Source organism: Sipha flava, unplaced genomic scaffold (genome assembly GCF_003268045.1).
Source record: "Sipha flava isolate LNK unplaced genomic scaffold, YSA_version1 34_pilon_pilon, whole genome shotgun sequence".
Classification (NCBI taxonomy): Eukaryota; Metazoa; Arthropoda; class Insecta; order Hemiptera; family Aphididae; genus Sipha; species Sipha flava.
The window spans coordinates 953,227-965,821 of NW_020273045.1; the positions used below are offsets into that span (position 1 = coordinate 953,227).

Here is a 12,595-nt window from a genome sequence, read left to right on the forward strand (position 1 = left end):
GTGTGTGTGTGTGTGTGTGTGTGTGTGTGTGTGTGTGTGTGTGTGTGCGCTTGTATACGTACTGCACGCGTGTATAAGTGGAAGGGGACAATCTTTTTTTCGTTTAATAAAATTATGTTGTTATTAAATTTTTCGTCCCCAACTACTTCGACATCGTCCCTGTTATCCTCATCGTATCTGTTGTTCAAAAATCAAAAATCCCACGTTTGTTATAGCAAATCATTTTAATATTTTCTAAAAGCCAATATCATAGCTTAAGGTTGTGTATGTTGCGTTCGTGTACGTGTGTATAAGAGTACCAATGTCTGTTACTAGCATGTATAATATAATATTTAACAATCACGAATATATAAAATGAAACCTCGGTCTGAGGATGATTAATGGCTATTGTACAATAGTGTTTTTCTACTTCGTCTTCTACCTCGTTCATTTTATTTCTCCGTGACAGCTGTAAACGTTTGTTGTTATGACGTCCTATATCACTTAACCTTATCTATCAGTATCACACAATGGGAGATCATATACATGTACATATATACGTTCCTCGCGCCAAGTACATTTAAATATTAATAACGACAGCATTACCGTTTAAAATGACGTTTAATATTATATTCCTAATGGTTCTGAGAACTGAACTGCATTGCGCCCGTGTGCGCGAGTGAATGTTTAAATTCGTTGAGTATGCAATTTGAAAATCAAAAGTGTGTCATAAAACACGCGTTATCTTTACGAGAATAAAATATATTACATAAAAATAACCCTGTGACGTCTTCCCCAACCCCGCGTATACCTATACCAACACAAAACACGCGAGAGAGCCCACACCAGTCGTCGTCGCAGGTAGTGAAATATATTTACATTGAGTACATACTCCTATAGATGTATACCTGCAGAGCAGTAAGCGGACAACTCAGGTGTGCTTCGGAGTCGACGATAAATCTCCAAGCCTTGTGTTTGAAATTCCTTCGAAGGATCAAATCCTGCCGTACGATGACATTGTACATTATGGTCTCGCCGTTCACCCCTCCCGTCACTGACGGTCCCGAAAAACCGTGATGCAGGCCACCCGTCGAGCCCCAACAAACCCGTAGCATCCGACCCTTGTACAATCGCAGGCGCGAACGCGATTAATTTATTAAACCAACACTAGAAAAGTGAGACGAACTGAGAGGGACCCTGGGGCCGGGAAACCGGTTTCGGTGCGTAAACGTAAACATTACGGACTGTTTCTGCGCCGGAATCGGTTTTTCAACATTATGTTTCGCGTACCCGAACCACCGACCCCGTCCCTCCGGCCTATCAATTGCACCAGTGTAGGGACATTGATGCACGAAAAAGACGTCAAAGCAATGGAGGACCGTGAAACGCGCGCAACAATTCGACGTAGTGGCAATGGGTTTCGGATGCGTGTTCGTTTTTACGAGGCAATACACCGACTACTCCGGGGAGCGGAAAATAAAAAACAAAAAACATAAACAAATAAAAACCACCATAAACACATAAACAATAATAATATGATAAAATAGCAAGGGGGAAGATCGGGTGTACGATTTGAATAACTGGAAACGATGAGCGTGACCGTGGTCGACCGTTGAAACAATAGAGCGCATCGTGAATCAGATAATGAAAGGAAAACTGAACGTCGTGGCCGCAGTGGATGCGATGCCCCGTATTGCACTGCCGGGTGCATCGTGTGCATCGTGTATGTGATAAACAATCGTGCACCGGGAAAGGTTACCAATTATTATTATTATTGTTATCAGCCGGTAGCCGTCGTGCGGTCGTGTTGTATTGTTGCGCGGGCGTGTAGAGGCGTCGTTTCTCGGGTCCGCGACTTCAGCAACGTGTGTACAATTGTATAACACAGTATTCGCTTTCCTTCGACAATACGTATGCGACAAGAACCGAAGCACGACCATCCGCGCGGATAAATCGTCAAAAACACTGGCGGACGTACACGAGTCTTTCGGATTCTTGAAAAAAAAAAAACCTACCCCGCTGTGTAAGCGGTATATTTTTCTCGTGCTAAGAAGAAAAACGTTTTCGAATTGTGTTGTGCGTTACTCAAACTCTCCGAGGGAGAGAGAAAACGTGGGTTTTTCGACGGTTGCAAAGCGCTCAGGCTGCGTTTTGTTTTTTTATGTTGTTTCGTGTTCTTATTTATCTCGCGAGTAACAACGATGACCGCCCTACACCGTGTATAATAACAATACGATAACGAGTTGCCGTTCTCACGATTATATTATTTCTAAATTTGGAATAATAAAACAAAAAAGATTAAACTTTGTTATTCAATTTTAAAAATTCACAATTTCATATATTAATAACGTTCTAATTTTAATTAATAATTTACTTTAATTATTTTGTAATTGTGTATTATTTGTTTGTCCTTTCGAAAAATATGACCCCCCCCAATTTGAGTTCTAGATCCGCCCCTGCGCATAACACGCATAGTTAGACCACTTCGTATCCAGTGCGCATAGGTACACGATAATACATAAATGTCCGAAATATTACTACCTATCGAGAGTCGCTCGTTGTCGGATCGGTTTCGTACACGCGGTGTGTTTGCGCAGCTATGAGGTTGCAAACTCGGTGTACAACCCGTTCATGTGTAGACGGTGGTCGTTTTGATTCCGGTTGGGTAGTGAGTTTTCGGCACCGGTTTTCGAAACGCAGTACAGGTAATAAAACAAATAATAGTGAACCTGTACAACGTACAATGCCTGTACAGACGCACGGTGACTGCATATTATATAAGACCATCGAACATACATACAAATACATAATATTTGTAGGAACACACGCGTGTACGTTGTACGAACGCGATTATCCAGTAGTTTCGCGTACGATCGACCACCACATTTGCATACAACGGACGACGAAAGCAGTCGACATACGTCGATGATATATTTCATCCGACAACAGTTGTGGTTGTCGTTTGCAGTTTCTATGAATGAAACGTCGTCGTCGTCGTCGTCGTCGTCGGGCCCGTTTCGATTGCGACGACCGCGCGTACACGGGATCTTTTCGATACACACGAACAGTCGGAAATCTCACATTCATATGCGATTTAATATCATGTATTATGCATATTATAACGATACATACGGGGCGACGAAGACGTGCGTTGCACCGACAATGGCGCATAAAACGAATAAAAATAAACAAAAATAAATAACATGTATGTGTACACGGGAAAACAAAAAAAGACCATCGCGGCCGTTTCGCATCGCGCGTGCGGTCGACTCGAAGAATACCATTGTGTAGTACACGTGTTGTACATATAATACATATTATTATATTCGATACAATATACGGCGTGCACACGTACGGGTACGGTGACCGCGGTTGTTTCGTTCGTCGTTGTTCGGGGAAAACGATAATTGTTCCTCTCGCAGGGCCGGACTCGAAATATTTAACGGTTTGCGCGATCGTAGCGTACAGCAATGAAACAACGCGCGGATCATATCGATTTTCATGATCCCCAGCGGCTAATTAACTGTTCGAACCGTCGAAACGGCGAGCGGTGCACCATGTTTTCCGACCTCGAGTGCGTCAACATAATACGCATACGGTCTCTTACAAGTGTCTAATACTCCGGGTTCGCTTTCCACCTACACCGTCCCGGTACATGTGCATGTGCTCCGAAACGCGCGCGTTGGTAATCACAATGCATGGCCGGCACCGTGAAATTTCCGTTTACCCGATGTTTGTTTCCCCGTAGGAGGTGATTTTTTTTCCATTCTTCTTCGACAACATTCCGTTCTACGGTGTTTTTTTTCGCCCTTCTCACATTTACAGCTCGTCGCGTTCGTGCGGCTTGCATTATTTGATCACCATGTCGATGTCACTCGACGGAACGTAAAATCACTGTCGTCGTACGCTAAAACGCGCATCGTCGTTAAACATTGTTAACGTAGTCCAACCTAACCAACGACGGCGGACATCGATGAGATAGGAGCCGTCGATTAAAGATTTAAAACAACAAAATTAAGTATTATTCACATGGTGCAGCAGCTATACGTTCTCTATACGGGATAGATCGCTGTACGGTATATGGTGTAATGCATAACGCGGTCGAACGGTGACGCCGCCGTGTTGGTACGCAGCGGGTGGAAAACGTGAGATGCAACGAACTTGATAACCCGTCGGACGGACACGTTGGCCGAGTCGATTTATTTGAAAAGATAAATAATAACACTTGGTGCGGAGAAAACGCACTCGTCGGAGATCGTCTGGAGGAGATAACGCGCGGACCGGGGCGTCGGTCTCGGATGGTCGTCGAACGCGCGTAAGACATTATTTTGACCGTCAGTCGTAGGCTGCGGTTGGCGTGTGTGTGTGTGTGTGTGTGTGTGTGTGTGCGCGTGTATGTGCATGTTTGACAATGAACGATTGCTAACAAGCGTACATGTGCGTGATCGTCGTGTTGCTCGCGCGCACAAATTTTCGTTTAAAGAGAGCTACAGAGTTAATAATTACCAAGCGCGCCCTGTACGCGGTACCGAAAACGTACGTAATATCGGTCGCAGCTCCTCTCTTATAACATTATTATATCGTCTCATAGAAATCGCTTTTCAATCTATATTTTCCTTTGTACGCGCGTGTGTTTTGTTACATTACACAATATAAATATAATAATAATAATAATAATAATAATAATAAAAGCAATAGTTATAAAAGTAATAATAATAATAATAGTAACATATTATTATACCCTCGGACGCGTCAGTCCCGACGCGATTTGTCACGCGAACTCTGTTGATAGGTACTCGCGCACGCACTCGTACGTCGGAGTTGAACGTACCGCGGTCGTCGCGTATGTCGATTTTTTACGCGTGTACATGTCATACATGCGCGTGTGTGATCGTTATACGATTCTACGGGGAAATCGATTCGTTTAGGCGTGTCAGACCGTCGGCTACATAATAGACAACACGACCGCTGTCGAAGTCGCCTCGAAATGCGCATCGTATCGCGCGTGTATCGATCAACGGGTCGTCGTTGGATGAATAGAGTCGGATGGAAGGACATCGCCGTCACACGCACGCATAAAGGCTGTTGTACGCGATTGGACACGACGAGATACGCGTGGGCTGTGCACGATCTCCGCACAAACACGTTGTGAACCGGCGATGTGACGAACAGCGGAATAATATTACGTTACGAGAAACCTGTGTGCAGCAGTGGGACATGGACCACGGGGGTGCAACGGGGTGTTGTTGTTTGCTCTCTGTTCGTCGAGCGGAATTTTGGATTTTCAGAATTTAGTGAAACACAGCGAACCCGAAGGGACGATACGCGCGGGATGACGAACGGGGGGTGAACGAGGATAACGAAGTTTCGTTGTGAGTACGGGGACGCTGAAACGTTCGTTGTTCGCCGATGGCTCGTCGTGTCCGTCGTCGTTTCCGACCGTTTCGGGTTCCGCGATCACCGAGGTCCCTCCTCGAATACCCGCACCGGAGCAGTACGTACGCCAAGGCAGAAGAATTCGATTTCGTCGTAGCAATCGTAACATCAAGTGTTACGTATATCTCGGGGCGGCAAGAGCAGAAACTAAAACTCGCCGGGTGACGAAAACCGAAAACCGTATTGTAGCCGTGTTTTGCGCTTCGTCGAAATCGTTCTCCGGGGCCGGTATGCGTCGTCGACCGGATAAACATTAATATCGCGTATTACGTACGACCTTAATTTGTGCGTCCTTAACGGACGCACAAAGAACGAACAAAAACCCGCGAGTACATCTGTTGCCGCGACGACGTTTGTTCTGTACATTTTCACACTCGTTCGTATATTATTCCCATGGTCCCGCGTGTTTATTATTATTTTGACATGCGTCTGTGACCCGCGGACCCACCGATGTCTTCGGCATGTGTCTAACGTTCCCGAGGGACCCGGTGATCTCGCTACACCATATCGGGCTATACATGGCACATTGGTCTCCTTACACGTTGATATTATATATACGTGTATATTTCCTCCGGTGTCGTCGCAACGCGTCTACACGTGAAACCGTCGCGAACCTTGAACACACATAATAATAATAATAATATGGTTTCTCACTACTGCGCGCGCTTGACCTTTTAACCTACGAGTTTCGAAAATCGGTTACGTAGCTGTGCTCCGCGCGTTAAAAACATATGCGTTCAAAGCACGCAGCTACGCGTAGGTTTACGCGGGCATTCGTTCGATTTGAATTTCTACAACTTTTTTTTTTCGTGTCAAAGCTTCAGTCTTGAAAATAATGTAATAGCGAATTCAGTATAATGTACGGTTTTCGATCTATTGTTGCGAGTCGTAATGAAACGTTACCGAAGTACGCGCGTTTGCTCTCCGACTTGTCTTGTTGTAGAAATGGCTACTACTCGTTTACGCAAAAATGCACAACTCGATTGCGCACATATATTTTGGCTATCTGTGACGAAAATCCTTAGTGTCAGAACTCGTTAGCTTATTAATCGCTTATCATCGTTGATTATTATACTCCTCATGATTATGAAAGTTGGTTACTTTTATTATTTTGTTTAATTTATTAACAATAACACTCGCAGGACATTTTTTATTAGTCCATCTAAAATTTGAACATCCACTCATTAGAACACAGTATTCACTAAATTTATTATTATCAATATTAAAACATCGTTTTCCTCATCGAGATACAAAAATATTAGAAATTTCTACGCCATATTAAATTTTACATCGTCAAAACACTAGTCACCACTCTACCATCCATATCCATAGTCCATACCTACCGAAACTTTACTAAAAGCTGATTGGAAAATCCAAATTTATATAATCTACAGTCAACACCAGAGGTTCCCAACCAAGGTGTCACGGCACCCTAGGGTACTGCGAGATTAAATTTAGGGTGCTGCAAAAATATTTGAAATATATATTTATTTTTAAATGCCTTCATGAAAAATATAGCACTGTGAGTAATAAAACAGACTATACTCCATGTCTATAGTATAAAACCTATTGTATATAATTAATTAGGTATATACATTATAATTTAATGAATTAATTATTAACACATATAATTTTTACATAGTAATACTGAGATGTTCAATCTATTTTAATTTTCATACTGATTCGATTGCTATCGATTTGATGTGAATTGTTTTAAAGTTATTTACGTTGAAATACTTTATCTTATCTTTATTGTTTATTAATGCTAAATAAAACCGAAGTTACAAAATATAAATTTAAATATACGATATATTAGTATTGCGTATTCAGTATAAACTATAGAGCATAGGGAATAGGCTACAGGGTGCCTTCAAATTTTTAGAAAATAATAAAGTGCCGTGAGTCAAAAAAGTTTGGGAACCTCTGGTCTACACAGTCGATTATAAGATAATATTAAGATAATATATATGATAATTTGTACATTATACGAGTATGTATACACGTGTCGTGTGTGAATTTATCGTGCGCAAACGAGTTATGCATTTTCAGGTAAACGACTGATTTCGTTGTGCGCAAACGAGTCGTCGATTTTCAGGTAAAAAATGTTGAATGTGCGCAAACGAGTTAGTTGCTGCAGTAGAAATTGATCGTTTTTTTTGTTTAAACGATCGTTCGACTAATTCCTGTACACGAAATTATACACAATATATACCTATGAAAATTATAGATATAAAAATGTATACATCAAATCTGCTCATTTTGAGCCGCTACGTTTTGCGCATAAATTATTTATGTTATTCGTTATTCAAACGTACGTTATACTCGCGGCCGTTGTCATTACACGTAAACTTTTTTTTTTGCAACGGATTGAAATAACGATTTCGATTTTGCTCTCGTTTCAGACGGAATATGTTCCGGAGATGGAGATGAGCGTTTAACGCCCCGGCGTAGAGTCGTCTCCGAAACGGACGGTCAGAGCGACTGCGCTCACGCACTGCACAGATCGAAGACGCGACAACCACACTCGATCATGACGCGGACGGCGGCAACGCGGCTGATGACGGTCGCGACCGCGTTACTGTTAGCCGCGGGCGGCACGCAGTGCAGCATGCAACCAGTGGCCGTGACGAACGCGGCAGCCGGGACGGGCCCGGCGGCCTCGTCGGCGTCCGGCGCGGCGGCGGCCGCTGCCGCGTCAGGTTCCGCGGCGGCGGGCCGGTGCGAGGAGATCACGATCCCGATGTGCCGGGGCATCGGGTACAACATGACGTCGATGCCGAATCAGCTGAACCACGAGACGCAGGAGGAGGCGGGCATGGAGGTGCACCAGTTCTGGCCACTGGTGGAAATCAACTGTTCGGCGGACCTAAAGTTCTTCCTTTGCTCGGTGTACACGCCCATATGCATCGAGGAGTACCAGAAACCGTTGCAGGCGTGCCGGAGCGTTTGCGAACGGGCGCGGGACGGCTGCCTGCCGGTGATGCAGCGGTACGGGTTTGTGTGGCCGGAGAAGATGCAGTGCGACAAGCTGCCGGTGCACGGTGGCCCGGAGCTGTGCATGGCCCAAGACGTGTACGAGCAGGGCGCGGCGGCCGGGGCTAAGCCCACCAGGAAGCCGGCCGCGGGGTCGGGCCCGACGGCGGTCGGGGGCGCCAAGTGCAAACCGGGCAGCCGGGCCAAGGAGTGCGAGCAACGGTACGCGTTCGGCGACGACTGCGAGTGCCGGTGTCGGCCGCCGCTGGTGCCCGTGGACAGAGACTCGTCGCGGTATAACCGAACCGTGTCGGTGGCCGGCGTGGAGAACTGCGCGATGCCGTGCCGCGGCGTGCTGTTCACGGACGACGAGAAAGACTTTGCGGCCACGTGGATCGCGCTCTGGTCGAGCATATGCTGCGTGACGACGTTGATGACGCTCACCACGTATACTATCGACACGCAGCGGTTCAAATACCCGGAGAAGCCGATCGTGTTCCTGTCCGGGTGCTACCTGATGGTCAGCCTGGGCTACCTGATCCGCGTGTACGCGGGCCACGACGCGGTGGCGTGCGAGCCGGATGGCTCCGTGCGGTACCACGCGTCCGGGCCCACGCCATGCACACTGGTGTTCCTGCTGCTCTACTTCTTCGGCATGGCCTCGTCCATCTGGTGGGTGATACTGGCGTTCACGTGGTTCCTGGCAGCCGGCCTGAAGTGGGGCAACGAGGCGATCGCGTCTTACTCGCAGTACTTCCACCTGGCAGCGTGGCTCATACCCACCGTCAAGTCGCTGGGCGTGCTGGTCATGTCCGCGGTGGACGGCGACGCGTTTGCCGGCGTCTGCTACGTGGGCAACCAGAACCCCGACCACCTGAAGATGTTCGTGCTGGCCCCGCTCATCGTCTACCTGGCGTTGGGCGTGTCGTTCTTGCTCGGCGGTTTCGTGTCGCTGTTCCGCATCCGGAACGTCATCAAGCAGCAGGTGGGCCGCAGCAAGGCGGACAAGCTGGAGAAACTCATGATCCGCATCGGCGTGTTCAGCGTGCTGTACACCGTGCCCGCGTCCGTCGTCATCGGGTGCCACTACTACGAGGCGCGATACATGCCCGATCGCGTCGCGCACCTCGCGTGTCCTTGCGCCGAACCGGACCCCGACACCAAGCCCGTGTACACCATGCTCATGCTCAAGTACTTCATGACGTTGGTGATGGGTGTCACGTCCGGCGTCTGGATATGGTCCGGCAAGACGGTCGGCTCGTGGAGGCGGCTGTCGCGACGGCTGTTCGGCGGCGGCCGTGGCAGCGTGGGAGGCGGCCACTGCGGCGGTCACGGGCGTGCAGGTTGCAAGGGCGGTGGCGGCCCGTGCAACCCTGTGCTCATCAACCCGGGCGTCAAGCACCAGCAACTGCACCAGCAGCAGCAGCAGCGCAAGCAGTTGCAGTACATGCCCGCGCCGTCGTCGGTGCCCGGCAGCACGCTGCCTTCATCCCATCACTTGGCCCCGTCGTCCAGCTTGCACCACCACCACATCATCAAGCAGGGCGCACCGCTTAGTCACGTATGACATCAGTACGCCACGCCTGCCCTCAGCTACGAGCAACCGGACCCGTCCGAGGACATGATGCCGTCCACCACGGGTCTCAGCGATTACGGTCCTCTGTAATGCGAGGACCGGTGGGCAGGATTGACGGCGGCCACGCGCACGCGTTAACACACACACAAACACACACCACATACATACACACACATACACACACACACACACACATATAAACGCATCAATGATCTCGATTGTATTATACATTTTCATTTTAAACCTCTATCAAAATCTCCCTCTCCCCGCGTACATATTTTACGGTTTAGCATGTACTTCTTTTGCACGCCCACGCAGTGCGTCCGTAAATCACGCGTCGTCCGTCCGTCGGTCAACATGTTCGCATAACCGGAACCAAACTCTCGCGTGGTCCGGACGACAACCGCGGTTTACGGGAACACCGCGTTTCCGACGATCCGGCGATGATGGCGCACAGACGGTTTTCATCAAAACGTCGTTCGATGGCCGTGCATACGTTCATGTTTCACATCCGGCGCTTTGCCCTGAATCCCGTCTTTATATATTATATATGGTATGTTATTATTTTGTAAATAGAAATTCTATAATTGCGTATAAATAATATATAATTATACGTACACCATAAGACGTCGTATTATGTACAATAGAGACGTAACAAGCGTATACTAGTCGTAACGGTTAAGTTGTGTATTTTTTTTTTATTATTATTTTTTTTATTTTTTATATATATTCTCGTTATTGTGTTTTAGCGGTAAGGTACCCTTTTATACTGTAATTAATGTAAAAAGGTAAATACGACATTCGGTTAACCGAGATTACTATAATTTACTCGTTTGTTTATTCTCTACGTAAAGAACGAACGAATACGATTATATTATTATTATTATTATTATTATTATTATTATCATCATGTGTTGTTCGCTAAAGCCGTGCAATATACTGTATGCTTATGGTTTTATTTTATTTTTTTATTATATAAACTGTTTGTGTAAGCCAAAAATGTTGTATTATTCGTGACGTTTTAGTCCCGTATTTGTACTACCTAACATAATAGTCAACGATGTATAGACATGCGAAAGCAAAAACCAACTGTATACGTAAATTTTTAAGTGATAATTAATTTTTATTATAATATTTGTGAACGCATCCACACATGATTTATCGAGTCGTTCGTGCGTGCAAATTATTTATACTACCTATTTATTATATATATAAAATCTATATTAAACTGTATTCGTAGCCAAAAACACTGTATGTGTATATAATATAATATTATAATATGTTTTGAATAAAAATTGTACATTTCATGTTTTCCTAACCGACGTGTGCAAGTTCTTACTGCCGTTCCCAACGCACCAAATACGGAGGAGAACAATTAAGAGAAATTAAAAAAAAATGAGGGGGGATAAGGACTATTAACGCGTGGTAAACTATTTTACATTCCCGCGAAAGGGTACGATAATTGCGGGTGGTTAACAAACGAGCCAGTGGTACTCGATTTCTTTTTTTTTATACTTCAAAGATATCGAGTGCAGCAGTTTTATTTAAATCGTCTGAAAATTCGGCAGACGAGTTTATCAGTAAATTGAGTCTAATTCATCGAGATCGTGAACAGGAGAGAAAAACAGCTGTACAACATTGACGCATCGGCTTCGCACTGTTGGCGGCACATGTTCCCGCTCGAACGACCCATAGATTAACATTGATATCGTGTTAAATGATTTTCGTGCGATTCGTGATATTTTAAACGATATTATCGCGTTTAGCACATAGATGTTCATAAGGAATTCTCGGTCCACGTGCAAAAAATGACGTAAATATCTAAATTCTCAACATAAACAAAGAATGCGTATTTCGAATCAAGTGATGCGGAGAAATATTCCCCCCCCCCCCAGTTTACACGGTATTCGGATGTGAAAAGGTTAAAAACCACCACCACGGTCCCGGACAATAAGTGAGCCCGTTAACGTGTGTACGGGACTATCGATTCCGGGAGTGCATGATTTAAATTAGGGACGACTGCAATTTTAAAAGCCACGACCGACGAACGTTGTTTAGATCGATGGCGCTCCTAGACGTTTTTATTGGCAAGGAGGGCAAATTTCATAAATGTATCCACGTTTATGCATTTTTCTAGTGCGAAATAAATAATAAATTTAAATATAAAGACCCATTGGAAGTGACGACCCGATTCGTTGCAAAATTAATTATATTAAATTTCAAAATTAGTTAAAAAAAACACCATGGAGAATATTATTATTTTTTTTTCACTCCTCTTTGATTAATATCTGATGATTAACAACACAAAAACGACTCTTAATTAAAATAAATTACGAAAAATGTTCGTCGATTTCAACGCGAATAATATAACGAGATTTAATTAACAGCGTAATGTCTGTATTCATCCGGTGAGTGTAAAAAATACACGCCAATTAGCCGAACCTGAAACGCGAACAACATTTTCATTGAAACCGTGTCGCGTGCACTTCGGCTTATGCACGTACGCGCCTGTCAGGGGCGTATCTAGGTGGAGGTGGATCAAACCTCCCTCCCACTCTCTCCCCTAAACGTTAACGAATTAAAAAAAAAGTATTGCTTAGTATTTTTGTCCGATTTGAGTTTAATATCATA

General features: G+C 45.2%; 1 protein-coding gene across 4 annotated transcripts in view; it reads left to right on the plus strand.

The window, feature by feature from the left end:
* Window positions 1–11,065, plus strand: part of LOC112687470 (frizzled-5-like) — a 92,403-nt gene extending 81,338 nt beyond the window's left edge. For all 4 annotated transcript variants that reach the window (XM_025560190.1, XM_025560192.1, XM_025560189.1 and 1 more), the window contains one exon: window positions 7,818–11,065. In XM_025560190.1, the coding sequence (XP_025415975.1) occupies window positions 7,946–9,955 (2,010 nt within the window). In that variant the 5' untranslated portion in view covers window positions 7,818–7,945 and the 3' untranslated portion in view covers window positions 9,956–11,065. The remainder of the gene's footprint in view (window positions 1–7,817) is intronic.
* The last annotated feature ends 1,530 nt before the right edge of the window (window positions 11,066–12,595 follow it).